The sequence below is a fragment of the Trichosurus vulpecula genome, chromosome 5 (genome assembly GCF_011100635.1).
Source record: "Trichosurus vulpecula isolate mTriVul1 chromosome 5, mTriVul1.pri, whole genome shotgun sequence".
NCBI classification, from domain to species: Eukaryota; Metazoa; Chordata; class Mammalia; order Diprotodontia; family Phalangeridae; genus Trichosurus; species Trichosurus vulpecula.
In genome coordinates, this window is record NC_050577.1 from 112,902,209 (window position 1) to 112,921,995 (window position 19,787).

Sequence of the window (19,787 nt, forward strand, 5' to 3'; positions counted from 1 at the left end):
TGCTTATCTCAGAAATGTTTGGTTGTCTCTAGGCAATAGAAATAAAAGGGAAAATTCTTTAAGAAAACAAACTACCCCATGAAGATCCCTTAGCTCCTTCTATTATCAAGGGTCATGACGTAAAGTTAAGAGGGTTGCAGTTTGGGATTTTGATGAGCTGATAGCTCTGGCTACAGTGTTCTGAATATGCCCCTGAGGCAGGGGTGCTGGCCTTTGTGAGCAGAAATCAAATAGTTTGTGATATCAAGAGCTCTGGCCAGAGTTGCAAAATTGTGGCTCACCAACTTCAGAAACTCCTTCAGATTTTATGATTCCAATCAAAAGTGAACCATTTGAGGTTCAAGTTCTCTTATTTTTTGCCTAAACACAATTTCCAATTTGGAAACAGTAATTAAAGGCATAGAAAAACTAGATTTTAAAAATTACCTGACCTCAGTGCTACCTCGTACATCCATTAGAAAAGCAAAGATTAAATTTCCCTGATGACACTTGTAGTTAATAAATTTATTTATTTATGTAGTTAATAAAGTTATTAATGGTATTTTCTCTTTTGAAACTGCATGCCTTTTGACTTTAATAATGATATTGTATATTAATGCAATTGTATAGTAAAGACATATGTTTGTTGAAATTCATTTATAGTGGCAGCTAGGTGGTGTGGTGGATAGAACACTAGCCTGGAGTCAAAGAAAACCTGAGTTCAAATCTGGCCTCAGATATTTACTAGTTATGTGACCCTAGACAAGTCACTTCACCTTGATTTCCTCCAAAAACAAACGAATTCAATCATATTTTAAAAATCTATATTTATTTGTTTGAAAGAGGCAGAGAGTGATGTAGAGATTAATCAGCAGGATAAAAAGAGAAGATAAAGATTCATATACCACTTAATATTTTTCAAAGTGTTTTAGCTACATTAGCTTATTTCAATCTCACAACAACTCTGTAAGGTAGGTACTATTATGATCTGCCCTCTACCCCCACCTTATAGGAACCCTGGGGCAAACAGTGGTTAAATGATTTGCTCAAAGACACACAGCTAGTATGTGTCAGAGGCAGGATGTGAATCCAGGTCTTCTTCATTAAAGTATAGTTCTTTGTCCACTGGTGCTTTACAGCCTCCCTTCTTAAAAGCCTCATGGATACTAAGATGGGTACCAAGGTAAGTATTATACATTCTAATTTCTGTTGATAAGGCATTTTGAGTTCATCTGAATTCCAAGCATTTGGAAATCATACAGAAAACCACACTGAACAGGAAACTGGGTTTTTGTCCCCTCTCTGGTACTAACTAGACTAAGTGTTAATTAATACCTTAAGCAACCCAGTTTCCTAATCTTCAAGTTGAATTAAATGGCATCTATTGTCATCTACCAAACCTAATATTCAAAGAGTATCAGCTGAAATCAGTGGGCTCTGTTATACCTTTGTTTTCCTTGGAAATCAAACAATATTGAGTACAGTTAACTATAACTTACAAGCATTCTATAGAATGTATCTGAATAGGGCTACCTAAGTGTGATATTTGCTGGCACTGAAATAGGTTCAATTTGCAAGACACACTCTAGAGACTAGTTCTTTCTTCCTAAGACTTTATGACTGAAATTCTAATGGCTATAGATCTGCTACAGTGACAGCAGTTAGAGATAGCACTTAGGGTAGTTTAGACTTGTTTCGGTTATGGAAAACTGATGTCTCAGAGATAATACACAGTTGTATGTTAAGTATGGTTGTTTTTTACAAAAAGAAGAGCACTCTTTATTGAAGCAATAGTGTTGGTTGGATAACTCAGCTTTATAAAAGATGAATACCAAATGAATTACAATTTGGAGGAAGATTTAAAGAAATAAAACATCCAGCCACCCTGCTAAGTAAATTAAAATATTTTAAATCCCTTCTTAACTAAATATTGAGTGACAAATATATTTTGACTTGCTTTTTAGAGTCCAAAGTCTTCTCAGGCCATGCTTAGCATTTCACTCTTCAGGTCTTGAAAGCAGCTATGGCATGAAAACTTTTTACTTCTTCTAGCCTCTTCTGGGCTTAATGTACCCCAAAGATGCTATTTATCAGCTGTGTTAGAAGAATGGGGTATCAGGTCCTATCTGCCCTGATAGGCATTCATGGCATGTCTTTCTATTGTTGTTGCTATTCAGTTGTTTTCTGTCATTTTTGACTAGTGACCCCCTTTGGGGGGTTTTCTTGGTAAAGATGCTGGAGTGGTTTGCCATTTCTTTCTCCAGCTTATTTTCAGATGAGGAACTGAGGCAAACAGGGTAAAGTGACTTGCCTAGGGTCACACAGCTAGTAAGTGTCTAAGGCTGGATTTGAACTTAGGTCTTCCTGACTCCATGGCCAGTACTCTGTCCACTGTGTAACCTAGCTGCCTATATTTTCTTATTAGCTCTTGCATATTGACTGGCTTTTTTTTTTCTTTACTCTTCAAGCTGGCCTTGTTTCTTTATTCTTTCATCTTTAATCTTGCCCTCTCCAAAGTCAAAACTGAAAAGGGAAAAAGAACTATACTACCTTGATCCTGATTCATCAGAAAGCCCATGACCACCATTTGCTTAACTGGGATGCCAAGAATTCTTAGCCTAGGTAGATCTTTCTTATTCCCTTTTGCTTGGCTAGCCAGTCTTCTCAGTTCCTTTCACTCTCTGACGTTAGAGATATGACTGTTTAGTATATAATGTTATCAGGCCAACAAGCAGTAACAAAGGTGCTTCTTTGGAAGTATATCTCCTTCACTTTACTTCTTGCATTTTCCCCTGCCTCCACCTTAGAGTTTTTTTATTTTTAAATTTTATTTATTTTATTCTGAACTTAAGAAATAAAACAAGCATTTCCATAACATGGTAGAATAGAAAAAGATACTTGTACATGAAACTGCAGATCTATTATGTACAACTTGCTATTCCTTTTAAATATATAATAAAATTATCATGTAACTTCTTTTTTTTATTTTTCTTTCTTCCCCCTTCCCCTAACCCTAGAGATGACTACCATTAGGCACAAAAAATATGTATCTCTCTCTCTTTCTCTCTCTCTCTCTCTGTAAAACCATTCTCTACATACTTTTATTTGTCAGCTCTTTCTCTAGATGCAGATAGCGTCTTCCTTCATATGTCCTTTGTAGTTAATTTGGTTATTTATAATAGTAAAGATGACTTATTCACTCAAAGTTGTTCATAAAACAATATTGTTATTATATACAATGTTCTCTTCATTCTGCTCATTTCACTCTTCATTATTTCATGCAATTCTATCCATGTTTTTCCAAGATTATAGAGCTCATCATTTCTTATAGCACAGTAATATTCCATCACAATCATATACCACACCTTGTTCAGCCATTCCCTAATTGACTGTCATCTTTGAATTTCCAGGGTTTTTTGCCACCATAAAGAAAGCTGTTATAAATATTTAAGAACATATAGGTTTTTTCCTTTTCCCTTGATCATCCTGAGAAACAGACCCAGTAGTGGTATGGGTGGGTCAAAGGTATAGGTGGTTTGATACTTCTTTGGGCATAATTCCAGATTGCTTTCCAAAATGTTTGGATCAGTTCAGAGTTCCACCAACAGTGAATTAATATATATGTAACATATATACCCATATGTATTATAAAGACAATACTGTATAGCTCTTGGCAAAGAAATAATAGCCTTTTTTTAGGAAGAATAATTATTTGTTAGTTTAAGTAAGATGCCGTGCCTTGATGTGGTCTCCGAGCTTTGGAAAATTAAAAGGGGTAGCCTTCTATTAGGAAAAGGCATTCACAATTCATATCCTTGAGAAATTTGGTCTTATTTTCATTTATTGATGATTAATAATGACTATAGTAAAGTCAGAAGATCTCAAAGAGAAGGTTTAGTGGAAAATAGAAAATAGAACTATTTATTTAGGCTTAGTGGATAAATATCCTACAGAAATTAGCTGAAGTTTCTTTAACATGTCTACAAAAATACTAAAATCAAAGAAAAACAAAACAGTTCATGGGGTTAGGGGGGAGGGGGTAAAATCTCTATGACCAAACCAGATTATATAGCAAAACAGATGAGATCAAATGCATTAAGACTTGTTATTATGAAGAAGTTAGCTTGATTGAAAAATAGTTGATTCAGTGGCCATGGGTAAACACCATTATACTGAAATTTAAAATCCATAAAATGTTGGAATGCTTTGTTCCAAACAAATCCTACTCAATGGACATACTAGCAAGTTTTACAAGGGCTCCACATAGTGATGAATGCATTACCTGTTCTGGGCATTAACCTCCACTTTTTCGGTCACCTGGCCTAAGGACTCCTCCTCTTCCCTTTGACGAAGCCTCTCTTGCCGGGCTCTACGGCGACGTTCTCTAGCAGCCTCTTCTTCATCATCATCATTTCTCTGATAGGCTATTCTGAAATATACCAATGACACAACCTTGAGAATAAAAATCATCATCACTATTCATTTTCCTTCTCAATGAAAATCAAATCAATTCACTCATCATTTCTTAAACATGCCAAGTGCTGAGGTAAAGTTTTTAGAAAACCTGATCCCTGCCCTAGTGAAATTTACATTTTCAGTAGATACTTGAGGGTTGCCTTATCTTTCCCAAGGTGACATTTTTAAGCTAGTAAGCAAACTAAGATGGTTTAGTAAAATGTCACCTCCTAAAGAATTAGCTTTAAAATGTTTTAAACCAGTCTATTATTCTCTCCCATACACATAAACTACGTGAAACATAGTAAGAAGAAAAAATCATCATTCTTTACTATTGGTCCTAGTAATGTAGCTTTGACTCAAGTGAGAATCATTGGAATCACAGATTATGCCTGACATCTCAGGGATAGGAATATTGCTTTGTTTTTAGCTCTTAATTTACCAGCCTTTCATCCACGGATTAAGATTTTTTTTATTTTTTTAAGTGTAGTTATTGTTGTTTTCTTGCTCTTCCATTTCCTGTTTCCTGCATCATCCATAGACTTTTATTCCTTGTTCCAGTCCACAATGGTCCATTGCCCTGGTGGTTGGCCCTGGTGGCCAGGATAACCTTTATCAGGAAGGCAGAAAATCCCCAAAGACATAAATACCACCAGTCTATTTTGTCTTGCCTAAAGTCCATATTCAGATTCATGCATCCTGATATGATGAACTTAATGATTTCTTCTCTTTGATCCTGGCTTGAACTGGCAATGACCGTTCTGGTTTTCCCAGAAGAGGACATAGTTAACTGTCAGGGGCCTGTAAGTTCAGCAGTAGATTGGGGCCAGACTGTGACATGATTTTATATTGCTCTATGCACAGGTTAATAAATATCTTGGGCTGCAAATCAAACAGTGTAAACAGGTGTCAGCAGCTGGATCATCAACTTTTTATTCACTCTTATTGCTGACTATTCAAAAATGTTTGTTTCTTGAGGGAAATGTGCAATACCAAACCTCCTGTTTGGATTCTCAATGAGTCATTTCTACTTGGATTCACAGAAAGCCTGCAGATTGGCTTTCAGTGACTCAAGCACATATATTTACCCTCATCTTTACCCTCTGTTTTTTTTTCCAGGTCCCATTCCTCCAATCAATTTTGACCACACTTATTAATACTGTTATTCATCATGACCTCTTCTATGCCAGAACCTTCAGAAGCTTGCTGCTGTTATAAAACCAACCAAATAAAAACCAACAAAACCCTTAAGTTTAGCATTCAAAGGCTTCATCAAATTCTTCCTTCCATAGCTATTAAACTCTCTCTCTCTCTCTCTCTCTCTCTCTCTCTCTCTCCCTCCCTAGCCTTAGCCTCCCCTCTTTTATTCCTCCTTCTCTTCCTTCCTCTTCTTAAAAATTACCCTTCCACTATATTTCTTTATGCAGAATGTAGAATTCCTTTAATTGATACATTTAATTAAGAAGATAATCATTTCCCAGCAAACATTCTGCACACTACCTTTTCTTAAAAACAACAACAACAACAAACAATTAAGCAAAACAGTCTCATTAGAAATTAGAACTAATAGCACATGCAATATTCAGCTTTTATAGTTTACTGCTTCTCAGTAGAAGCATGTTTTAACATTAGTCATTTGGGATGCACATTGGTCTTCATTAGCTAGATTTTTGTCTCCTTATCCTTTCTTGACTACCTCTTGGTTATTCCATCTCTATGTCTTTGGGGATATTATTCTTATATTTGAAATGACCTCCCACTTAATTTTTACCAATTCATTTGCAATACTTGCAAGACTGGAATAAAGATTGATGTCCTTTAAGATAAAAGCTTTCACTAACTTCACTCCACTTTGATTACTCTCTTCCTTGTCACTCTTCTTCCACTTGTGTATATTAATATGCTCAGAACAAAAATTCCAGAGTTGGCAGGGGCCTCATGGGTAGCCTAACACTAACTGAACAACATATCCAGCAAGCGGTCTTCTTGTCTTTATTCCCACATTAGACCATGACATCCTTGAGAGCAGAGACTGTCTTTTGCCTTTCTTTGTATCCCCAGCTCAGCACAGTGCCTAATAAATGTGCTTAAAAATGTTTGTTTCACTGACTACTTGAAGACCTCCAGCGAATTGAGGTTAGGTAGCCAATTTTACTTTTAGATAATTCTCTTATGAAGCTTCCCCTGACATCAAGCCTAAATTTGCTTCTTCTTTTGTAAGTCTAATCCTTCTTCTAGGTGTTCTGTCAAAGGCTCGAAAAAAGCCCTCATGTCCCACCCTGCCCCAAATCTTCTCTTTCTAAAAGCTATCCCTAGTTCCTTCGACCCATGCTCCTAAGGCATGACCTGGAGCCCTTTTACCATCCTGTTGGTTCTCCTCTGATCATTTTTCAGACTATCAATATGCTTGATATATGGCAGTGAGTTACAGTAGAAAGAATGCTGGATCTGGAGTCAGAGGACCTGGGTTTAAATCCATCAATCTAGAAGCATTTATTAAGCACTTAACTCTGTGCCAGGCAATGAGAATACAAAGACAAAAGTGAAATAGTCCCAGTCCTCAAAGAGCTTGCTTGCATTCTATCAGGGATCTCAAAGTAACATATTTATTAGAAACCACATTAGACTCTAATGCACATGAAGCCATTGTTAATTTGTTGTATAATAACTTTTGATGATACTCTAGAGATGTTGACAGTACATAACTATTGTAGCCTTGTCCCCAAACTCGGTGTATGTACACAGTAAGATACCTGAATAACCCTGAGCAATCAGTAAGCATTTATTAAGTTCCTACTGTGTGCTAGACACGTTAAGCGAGCTACCTAATTTCTCTTGTCCTGAGTTTTGGCATCTATAAAATAAGAAGGTTGGACCAAATGACTTCTGAGGTCTTTTCTAGTACCAAACTCTAGAGCCATCTTAAATGAAACATGCAGAACTGGAATACTTCATACTACAGTGTCATGTGTTTGTGTTTCACTGTGGGACTTTTCTCAAGTTTATATATGTTCTAATCACCTGTCCCCTCCTCTCCCCACTAAAGCACTATTTCCTTGAGGGCAGAACTGTCTTCTTTTGTAATTGCCTCAGCACAGGGGTGGGGAACCTGTGGCCTCAAGGCCACATGGGCCCTCTAGGTCCTCAAGGGCAGCCTTTTGACTGAATCCAAACTTCCCCGATTTGTTCTGTGAGGTTTGGATTCAGTCAGAGGGTCACACTCGAGGACCTAGAGGCTACATGTGACCTTGAGGCCTCAGGTTCCTCACTCCTGTCTCAGGGCTTAGTACAATGGTACATATAGAGTGAACACTCAATAAATGAATGTGATTGGATGATTTGAGACCTAACATTTGGAAATACTTGTAGATGGTCACCATATTACTCAGTCTGTTGGAAAATCCCATGATGCAACTGATTTTAGGATTCCCATAGTACAGCTGAAACTGGGACTTCTCAGTAGCACTCACTTCACTTTAAGAAAAAAAGTTATCTTTTTGGCTGGGCACTATAGATAGAACCATGCACACAGTAACATTTTTCTCTCTCAGGCAGTGAGAGATACAATAGTCATTATTCCTCCAAGAATAAGAGACTGCCTTCTCCTCCAGAACTTCATGCAGGAGGCTGGGAGCCAAGTTGGAAGATGACCAAGACACAGAACAATGATACAGGATCCTTAATGTAAATGAGTGATAAAGCAACCTTTGTTCTATGCCTCATCTGAAGGATATTTTATGTACCTATCTGGTTCTCTATACGTCATATTTAATATCTGATAGGCTACTTAGCATTAAAAATATCATTTTAAAAATCAAACTAACCTTTAATTTAGTTCTACCCTTTGTTAAACTGTAGTAAAAAAAAAGGTTGCTTTATCCACTATTCTATCGCCTAGCATATGTTTGTATCTAAAGTACAGTGATAATAGATATTCAAAATGGTGACCCTGGAACCCAGCAATATCCCGAGTAACTTCTGAATCATTGAAGAAAGATTAAGTTCAGCATAGCTGTGGTGTTAAGTATATCTTATTATAAGTCTTTGAAAATTAGTAATCCCTGTCTGGCATGTATGGTAACTCACTATTAACCAAAGTACTAACCAGAGTATCCTGTTTCCTGACCATGCTGGACAACAAAGAGATTACTGTACTTTCTTTCTTGGGAACTGTTCTCTTTTCACTTATTTCTTAGTTTTAAGACAGGAGCTTGAGCATTCTCTCTGCAGGGCAGCAGTGTTGCTAACCTTAGAAATGGTTCAGGAGAGAAGGAGACGGTCTAAATTGCATTTCTTGGAGCGCTCTGGGAGTCTGTGGGGGCCTCAAGGAGGAAAAGGAGACAGGATTGGCACCTCACCATTCCCAGAACCACAACTTTAAGACTAATATTTCCAGGAAAAACAAAGGCCAATCTCTACGATGGGTAATTTTCCTTAGAAGGCTTACAGTTTTCTTACAGGAAAGACATCTCAAGACCTTGGGAATATAGTATTCTACTGTCTCACTGGGTTTAAGTTATAGGATAATTATATCAGGTTCTGTGGCTCGCAGCTAGAATGCTCAGATTTATGAAATGTTACTTGGATGACAAGTAAGTGAGAACTTTGGGGGTCTGGGTCTCTCAAATGAGACAGGCTAAAGGAATCTTTCTATACTGAGCAAGGAGAAGAGAAAGTTGGTGAGGAAGATGCTTGAATAAGACCATTATTTCCTATTTGATGTGTTTGTAGGTATATATTTCCTTATTCTTCAATACTTTTCCAGACTTATCCAATGGATAAAGAAAAAAGGCATGATTCTTTCTCCTTACAAGCTTACTTCCTGTGCATGGCTCTTTGTTTGACTTATGTTTGTACAGTTCACTGGGTTCCCTATAGCTTGAAGAAAGCTTCCCTTTACTTCTCTCTCTCTCTCTCTCTCTCTCTCTCTCTCTCTCTCTCTCTCTCTCTCTCTCTCTCTCTCTCTCTCTCTCTCTCTCTCTTTCTCGCTTCTTCCCTTCCCCACCTCCTCTCTCTCCCTTCTCTTCCCCCCCAGTTTGCTACTTATTCTACTGGCTTGAGACTCTTCTGGTAATACCAACATAAATGCAATGCAGATATCGCAGTAACAGAAGAGGTCCCTTATTTCTCTTCTAGTCAGGAAGAAATGAGAAGGATCAGTAAAGGGCATTTCCCATGAGGAATATATTTTCTTTCAATGTTAAGGAGCATTGCAGACCCAAAGGGATGGACACACAGACATAGAAAACAAAAGCAAGAGAAATTAAGAAGAGAGAGAGAGAAGGAAGAGGGGAAACAGAGTTCAGGACCTTTTGTGCTTTCACCGAAACTATTGTAAAATCCTTCTAACTGATCTGCCTCTATCCTTCACTCTCTTTCCCAAGTCCATCCTTGGTACATCTGCCAAAATAATCATGTGGCCATGTCACACTCCTGCTTGGGATCTTTCAGCTGTTCACTATTACTAGGAAGAGGAACTATAGACCCTTAGCCTGCCTTTTAATGCCCTTCACAATCGGATTCTAATCTGACTTTCTAGACTTATTTCACATCCTTCCCTTTCACATATACTCCACATTTGTGAAACTAGACCATCAACTGTTTCTTGAATTCTGCAGGCCTTCTCCCATCTCCCTGTATCCATTCAGGTTGTTCTCCATATCTAGAATGCAATTCTTCCTCAACTCTGCCTGTTACAAATACAACACTTCCTTCAAGACTCAATTTAGTTGTTACATTCTCCACCAAGGCCCCCTGAATCTCCCAGATGAAAATTGCTCCTTAAATTTTCCTAGAGTACTTTTGTACATTCTCACTTTTATTAAGTCTCATTCTTCACCCTGGGGAATGCAAACCACTTAAGGATAGGTACTGTCATTTTTTTTTCTTCTTTGGGTCTCCCCCATTTGAATATATATATATATATATATATATATATATATATATAATATATATTTAAATATATATATATAATATATGTAATATATAATATATATATAGGAAGTTAATACATATTTTGTTGGGTTGAGTTGAACTGAAGGGAGACTTGGAAGCAAGTTAGATGGGGGAAGCTTCTGACTCTCTCTCCCATCTTATCCCAAGAAATCTGCCTTCTTGGAGTCCAACTTCCTGTCTCCATACTAAAACTACTTGGGGCCAATGCACTTTAAGAAGGACCTTTATTCCTCTGTCCTTAATGATTCTGTCACTCTGTATAGTGCACTTAAAATATCTAAGAGCTCTCATACAGTTAAAAAAGGTACTTGTTTATCATTTGGGGGTCCATTAACTCAGTCATGTTCCTGTTATTTATTTTGTTTTCAATATATAATACCCTTCTCCCCCTCTGGTCCAAAATGATCTATTTCATAATAGGAAATATGCAAGCTGATTTTTGAACCCATTGAAATAGCTCTATCAATCACTCGGAAGGACTCAGCACAAATTTCAGACAATATTATGGACATGAGGGAAAATCCTCAGCTATGGAAACATGTAAACTTTGCCTTCAATATCATTGCATGGACAATATTTAAGAAGGAGTCTGTTGGACTTCTTCCAGGCTCTAAGATGTAATTCTCTCAATATGGGAAGCCTGTAAATTGTTGCAGTTTGGGTTCATGCAAAAATAGTTTTTAATTTAAACTGTTATAATAGGCATATTTTAAGTGAGTTGCAGTAAGAAAATAAACAAAGCCTTTACAAGCCAGAAAAAAAGAAAACTGGGAATTCTCTGACAGGTATTGAATCTACTGTTAATTATTAACCATAGGTAGAATTATTAACTCAGAATAGACTGAAAGGAACCAGCCTTAATTTGCAGTAGGAAAGCTTTGGTTAGAAACAAAGTGGGGAGGGGGAAGATTTCTTGATTTTATAGATCTTTGAATACAAGAAAAAAATAACATTAATAGCTGACATTTACATACCAATTTTAAGCTTACAAGATGCTATATTATCTCATTTGAATTACCTCATTATCATATATTATGTCATTAATATATCTTATTTTATAAAATAAACTTACGAGGTAAGTATTTGAGATATATTCTCTGAAGTTTAAAAATGAGGACGTTGAGGATTAGAGAAGTTAATTGACTTGTCCACTATCTCAAAGCTTATAAATGTCCAAGGAGTGATTTGAATCTAGATCTTTTTAACTCCAGGTCCAGCATTTTATGCATTAGAATTTCCTTCCAAACACAGGACAGTTGAACACAATTCTTTGGTGTTTTAAATGAAACCTTTTCTAGAAACCTTTTCTCCTCATTTTAGGACATAATTTCTTATATCATTTTGATTTAACTATTGGTATTCATCTAGAGAAATGCCCAGAACAGCAAGCTTTGTGTTAAGTCTGTATACAAAGAGAAATGTGTTATATTTATTTACATAAAATCACTACAACATAACTGCAACATTTAAAGCTATGAGAAAGAAAAGTTGAATGTTCCGAACCCCAGATGCTTCCCCCCTTTTCCCCTCAATACCAAACTGGGCACTATATTCTATTTTCTTCTTTTGAAATGCTCCTCACATCTGTCTCCACCAGCGATAATGTCAGGAGAGCCATTATATAACCCAAAGGAGTATCTCTACCTCCTTGCCCATCTTGACATTACTCATGAATCCCACTACATATGCATACCATGTTTAGTTACATGTTACTTGTTGACATACATAGGTCTTGGTTCTCCTGCTAGACTGTAATGATGATGATGATGATAAAGAAAAGTCACATTTATAGCGTACTTTATACCATTCAAAATACTTTTCTTACCACCGTAAGCTCTTCAAGTTCAGAAATCACCCCATACATCTTTGTACGTATGTCCCCTGTAACAATAACATAGGACTTTGCACATAGCAGGCCCTCAATAAATATTTGTTGAAGGAATGGGACACTTCAAGCATTTACCTTGCTTTCATTTGCATCCTAAAAAATAGTGATTCTAAAATAAAAGTAATTTTTCTTCGTGTCATCCCTCAAACCATAACTATTTAACCACAGGGTGATTGCTGTATTAGGCACATAGTTTCCACTATTACTTCACCTCCAGCTAGAGTGTTTTTTCCTTGTTATACAGGGGGCCCAGGGGTAGGTAAAGAAGGGAACCACTTGGGGCCTAAACATAGGATTAGACACAATGAGGAGCACCGTTTAATATGACTTTTTATATTCTTGCAATATGTTGAAGATTGATAGTTTCATTGGTGAGGAAGGGCTCTTTCTATCGAAGTAGATCTCAAGCCTTCTGTGAGTTGGTAGATGGACTGGTGGTCTGGCCTGAGTGAAGTGCAGGTAGAGCCAGGCAGATCCTGGCCAATCAACAAACAGCAGACCCTGGGAGCAGCTGTGTTTAAAGCAGCCTTACCTTCAGGAACTTTCACCCCACAGACAGTGTGGGGCTTGGGTACCTGATCAGGGAAGACTGTGGGGGCCCCTCTACTGGTGCTGGATACAGGGCCAGGGTATGCTGACCAGCCATAACCTGTGGCTGCTGGCAAGGAGGAGGGAGCAAAAACTGGTGAGTACTGGTGAGTGGTGTTGGGGCCCTGCTGGTTGTGATCACTGGCAGGCATATGGAGTCCCTGGTTTCTGTTCTAGGGCAGAGGGGAATGCCTGTGGGGTGGCAGGGAGTCAGAGCATTTGTGGTGCTGGTATGGGTGGGGCTGGTCAGGGTCTAGGGTCAGAGAGAAGTACCTGAGGTTACTTACAGACCAAAGTATGAGCCAGGGGAGCAGCGACTGCACTAACCTTGGATTATAGAACATTAGAAGAACCAAGAGGCCAAAGACCACCCCCCCCACCCGCCACAGAGCTCAGAAAACAGCACAAAAACTTTAGGTCTGAGACATTATCCTCCACAACATAGGAGCAGAGCCAGACTTTAACATAATGTTCACAGCTAGTAACGTGAAATAAAAATGAGTAAAGAACAGAGAAGGAACCTGACCATGGATAGCTACTATAGTGAAAGAGAAGATCTGGGTTCAAACTCAGAAGACAAAACAGCTTTCTGTGAAGCTTCAAAGAAAAATATAAAGTGGTCGCTAGCTCAAAAAGAGTTCTTGGAAGAGCTTAAGAAGGGATTTAAAAATCAAATCAGAGAGTTTGAAGATAAATTGGGAAAAGAAATGAGTAATGCAAGAAAATTATGAAAAGAAAGTCAACCATTTGGAAAAAGAGATCCAAAAACTTACCAAAGAAAATAACTCTTTAAAACTTAGAATTGGGCAAGGGGAAGCTAATGACTTCCTAGGACGCCAAGAAATAATAAAGTCAAAAGAATGAAAAAATGGAAGAGAATATGAAATATCTCATTAGAAAAACAACTGACATAGAAAATTTATTGAGATAAAAATTGTCAGACCATATAAAAGTTATGATAAAAAAAGAGTCCCAGAGTTCCTCACCTCTGGATTGTAGACATTATACTTCAAGAAATTATTAAAGAACATTGTCCTGATGTTCTAAAACTAGAGTGTAAAATAGAAATTGAAAAAATCCACTTATCACTGCCTGAAAGAGATCCCAAAATACAAGCTCACAGGAATATTATAGTTTCAAAGCTCCCAGGTCAAGGAGAAAATATTACAAGCAGCTAGGAAGAAATGATTTAAATATTGTGGAGCTACAATAAGGATAGCACAATGTTTAGCAACTTCTACATTAAAAGACCAAAGGGCATGGAATATAATATTCCAAGAAGTAAAGGAGTTTGGTTTGAAACCAAGAATAACCTACCCAGCAAAGCTGTGTAATTCTCCAAAGAAAAAATGGATAATTTAGTGAATTAAAAGACTTTCAGTTATTCTTGAGGAAAAGACCAGAACTGAACAGAAAATTTGATTTACAAGAATCAGGAGAAACATAAGAAAGTAAACATGAAGGACTAATTACAAGGTTAAACTGTTTACTTCTTATATGGGAAAATGATATTTGTAACTCGTAAGAATGTTATTATTACTAGGGTAGTTAGAAAGAGGATACACAGATTGAAGGCATGCGGTTGAGTTGATTATGATGCCGTGATCCTAAAAAATAGAATTGGATCGGAAGAGGTAAAACAGAGCAAATTATCTCATACAGAAGAAGCATGAATGGACGATATGTTACAGTGGAGGAGAGGATAGGGTGGGGTTTGGTAGGACTCCTTCTTAGCCTATTGTTCCAAATAATTTATTTAATATTGGAATTAGTTGATCTTTAAAGGTTTGGTAGAATTCACTTGTAAATCCATCTGGTCCTCGTGCTTTTAACTTAGGAAGCTCATTTATGGCCTGTTCAACGTATTTTTCTAAAATAGGTTTATTTAGATATCTATTTAGATATTCTATTTCCTCTTTTGTTAATCTGTAGTTTATGGTTTTTTAAAGTATTCTTCCATTTCACTTAAATTATTAAATTTATTGGCATAAAATTGGGCAAAATAACTCCTAATAATTGCCTTAATTTCATTTTCATTAGTGGTGTATTCACCCTTTTCATTTTTAATACTGGTAATTTGATTTTCTTCTTTTTAAAAAATAATATTAAACAATGGATTATCTATTTTATTAATTTATTCACAAAACCAACTCCTAGCTGTATTTATTAATTTAATGGTTTTCTTATATTCAGTTTTATTAATCTCATCTTTAATTTTCAGGATTTTCAATTTGGTGTTTAATTGGGGATTTTTAATTCGTTCTTTTTCTTGTATTTTTCATTACATACCCAATTCATTGATCTATCTGCTCTTTCTGTGTTTTATTGATGTAAGCATTTGGAGATATATTTTTTCCTCTCATCACTACTTTTGATATATCCCATAAGTTTTGACATGCTGTCCCATTATTATCTCATCAGAACTGTGTTAAAGAAGGAATAATATACATCTTTACTAGGGTATAAAAGTTTTCTTATAGAGAAATAGGAAGGCAAGGGAATAGGATAAGGGAGGGAATCTTTGAAAGGTTTGCAGATTAAGAATAAGGAGGGCAAAGGTATAGGATAAGAGAGGGAATTTTAGAAGGGTGTGAAGATTAGGGAGTAAGTGATCAGAAGTAAATTAGATTTCTGAGGAGAAATAGGGTAAAAAGATAAAGAGAGAAAGATAAACAGTGAAGAAAAATAAGATGGAGGGAAATACACAACTAGTAATTATAACTTTGAATATGAGTAGGATGAACTCACCCATAAAATAGAAATGGATAGCAGAATGGATCAAAAACTAGAAGCAGACAATATGTTGTTGATAAGAAACATTTAAAAATGAAAGACACACAGAGTAAAAATAAAGAGATGAAGTAGAATTTACTATGCTTTGGGTGATGTAAAAAAAAAGCAGGGGTAGCAATCATGAGCTCAGACAAAGCTTTAGTTAAAAGAGATAAGCAAGGAACTTACATTGTGTTAAAAGGTATTATAGATAATGAAGTAATATCAGTACTAAACATACATGAACAAAATGCTATAGAATTCAAATTTTTAAAGGAAAAGGTGGAAATAGCAAAACCACAATAGTGGGGGACCTCAGCTTTCCCTTCTCAGAACTAGATAAATCTAACCAAAAAATAAATAAGAAAGAAATCAAGGAGATGAATAGAATCTTAGATAAGCTAGATATGATCAAGACATCTGGAGAGAAATGAATGGAATAGAAAAGAATATATCTTTTTCTCAGTGGTACATGGTACCTTTACAAAAACTGACCATGTATTAAGCCATTAAGAGCTTTATAGTTAAATGCAGAAAAGCAGAAATATTAAATGCATCTTTCTCAGATCATAATACAATAAAAATTACATTTAATAAGAGACCATAGAAACACAGATTAAAAATTAATTGTAGCCTAAATCACCTAATCTTAAAGAATGAATTGTGAAAGAACAAGTCATAGGAACAATTAAAACTTTTATTAAAGAGAGTGATAAGGAAAGTAGAAAATTGGAAAAAAATTTATAGGTGGTTTCTTAGATAAAAGCCTCATATTTCAAATACATAGAGAACTTTGTCAAGTTTATAATATATGAGTTATTCCCCAACTGATCAATGGTCAAAGGATATGAACAGGCAGTTTTGGGGGGAAGAGATCAAAGCTATATATAGTTATGTGCAAAAATGCTCTAAATCATTATTGATTAGAGCAGGTTTCTCACCCCTGGATTAGAGAAAAGCACATTAAAACAACTTTGAGATACCATCTAATACATATCAGATTGGCTAAAATGATAGAAGAGGAAAATGATGTTGGAAGGGAAGTGGAAAAATTGGGACATTAATACACTATTGGTGGAACTGTGAACTGATACAACCATTTCTGGAGAGCAATCTGGAACTATGCCCAAAGAGTTATAAAACATACGCTTTGACTCAGCAATACCACTCTTAGGTCTGTTTCCCAAGGTGATCAGGGAAAAAGGAAAAGAGCCTACATGTTTTAAAATATTTATAGCAGCCCTCTTTGTGGTGGCAAGGAACTGGAAATTGCCTATCAATTGGAGAATGACTGAATAAATCATGGTATATGATTGTGATGGAATACTACTGTGCCATAAGAAAGGATGAACAGGTTGATTTTAGGAAAACATAGAAAGACTTGCAGAACAGTTAAACAAGCAGAATCAAAAGAAAGTTTTATACAGTAACATTCAAAGAATAAATGTGAGTGACTAAGCTATTCTGAGTTATATGAATGTTCAAATCAACTACAAAGGACCTATGAAGGGAGGTGTTATCCACCTCCAGAGAAAGAACTGGTATATGGAACTATATATTGTATAGTTTCACAAAGAAAATCTGTGTCAAATGTTGGCCTTCTCTAGAGCAGGGTTGGGGAAGGAGGAAGGGAAACAGCTTGGAACTCAAATATAAAACAGTGATAACAACAACAAAGAATTGCTGTGGCTAAAAAATCAATTGCTTTGTAGTCAACCTTATTAGAGTCTCTTTGGACTTGACAAGGTTGATCTTGAGCCATTCAGTTTATCACTAAGCCCCAAATGGAAGCTTTTCCGTCTTAGTAAGAACTGAAAAGTTTATATTCTGCTGACACAGGCTTTGGGAACCCAGGGTCATCTTCATACCATAGTGAAGCATCAGCAGCACAATGGAGGATTTTTGAAAAAAATACACATACTTTTAGTGCTAGAAGATTTTGCTGGTGCAGAATAATTAGTTTTGTTGTATGATAGTAAGGGCTCAAAGTCTCTAAACAACAGTAAAACTTAGAGGGACATGATTTTTAAAACTTGCCTAGGGCTCACAGATGTATTGTTTTGGATCTGGTATCATAAGTCATATAGTCTCGAGGCATTTGTTATCCCTACTTTTGCAGAAAGAAAAAACAACTGAAAATACCCTGACTCTATTAGATTTTTCAAGGGAGAGTTCATCAGATGTAACTGAATACCTTCTGAATCTAGATTAAGTAATTCTTATTTTTTATTTTTTCCAACAATTATTTGATTGTTATTTTAGAAAGATTTTTAAAGGAACATTTTCAAAGACTGTCAGGTCTCTTTTGAGCACAGTTATTCCTTCCACATTGTGACTTTCCCCATTGCAATTTTGATATATCGTGGGTTGGCGTAAGAAATTAAATGGGAATTTTGGGGGAGTTTTGCAGAAGCTGCAGACAACACACAAAGGCCAGTAGACGACACAGAAAAAGTTTAAAAACTCAGAAATGCATAAAATAGATATATTATTGTATAATATCAACATATTTTATCTTTTAATCCATAATAATTCAGACTTCTTCTCTGGTATGAAGGGAGGGCCAAAAAATTTGACACGGATTTTCCAGACATTGGGGAGTAGGGGCATGGTACCCCTAACCCTTGTGGTGTGGAAGGGATAACTGTACCAGATTTGGAATTAGAAGACAGAAGCTCAAGCCTGGATCCACTACTCATTAGCTACATGCCTTTGGGCCAGTCATGAAATGTAGAATCTCAGTTTTCTCGTCTGAAAAATGATCAGCCCAGTATAGGAAGATTTGAGTCTGAAACTTGCCTCGGACACTCCCAGATGTGAAATCCTGGCCAAATTACTTAACTTCTCTCGGTCTTAATATACTCATTGGTAAAATGGAGATAACAATAATGATGATGACACCTTTCTCATAGGATTATTATGAGGTTCAAGTTAGGTAATATATGTAGAGGCTTAGCAAACCTGGAAAGTTTATGAGATAAATGGAAAAAAGCTCTTTGCAATCATAAGGAGTTATATAAATATAAGAAATTATTACATACGGTATAAATATAAGCATTGTTATGTTGTCCAATGGAACATTCTGGGTGTGGAAAGACTGCCCACCCCAGAACCTCGTTATCTGTTTTGCCAGATATTGCTGGCAAGAATTGATTTCACTTACTCCTTTCCTCCTTTCTTTTCATTCTCCTTTTCTTTACCAATCTCCCACCCTTCCTTCCTTCTCTCTCTCTCCCTCCCTAACAAACAAAAAATACCTTAAATTCCCTCAAAACTCAGCCTTTATTTGTCACTTTCTGGTATATTAGCTTTTGTAATGGCCTTGCTTATCTGCTGCTGGTCTGTTTGTTTTATGAAGGGAAGTATGGACTCAGAGATGGGGTTACTGATTCCTGGGACTCAGTTGGTTTAATTGGAGCATGCTACTTAAATGTTTCCAGAAGCCAACCTATTTCTTACTGTTTAAGATGGACATAATATAATACCACTAGGAACCAAAATTGATGGTTTGCAGGCAAACAGCATTGTCATATAGACATGGTCTTAATTATGTTCCTGTCAAAGGATCTCAACTCTACTATTTCCTTTATAAGAGGCTCACATGAAGTCAGACTGACAACATCCTACAATCACAAGGGTATTTATGGTAATAGACTATGATATGAGAAAAGATGGAGCTTCTAGCCAAAGCAGAAAGATAAATGAGACTGGGGAACACAAACTCTGAGTCTGATATACACACAGAATGGTTCTGAGAACTGTGAGCCATTGTAATTTTCAGTTGATTCTGCCTCCATGGTTATCGAGCTCATTGGAAAGAGTTCTAGGAATGGCCTTGCCATCACGGTGGGCAGAGTTCTGAGAACAGTCTTGTCATCAAACATGTAGAATTGTAGACAGGGGTATGCTGGTAAATGTTTAACAACTGGTTCTCCTACATGGCATACTTTTAGGCTTAATCTGTATTATTAGCTTTTTCTCCATTACTTTTCTCAAGTTCAGACAATCAACAAAATAATAAATCAAGCTCTGATTTGTGTGTTTGCTGATTTCCAAGGGGTGAGTACTTGTGCTGAAAATTTAATGACTCTTAGGAGCCGGGTCAAGCTGGCTCCAGCATACCCCTCCCTCTAAGCTTAGAAGTAGGTCT

At 36.5% G+C, this 19,787-nt stretch overlaps 1 protein-coding gene across 3 annotated transcripts in view; it reads right to left on the reverse strand.

Moving 5' to 3' along the window:
- Window positions 1-19,787, reverse strand: part of CALD1 (caldesmon 1) — an 81,876-nt gene that overhangs the window by 36,287 nt on the left and 25,802 nt on the right. For all 3 annotated transcript variants that reach the window (XM_036761742.1, XM_036761744.1, XM_036761743.1), the window contains exon 2: window positions 4,262-4,408. In XM_036761742.1, the coding sequence (XP_036617637.1) occupies window positions 4,262-4,408 (147 nt within the window). The remainder of the gene's footprint in view (window positions 1-4,261; window positions 4,409-19,787) is intronic.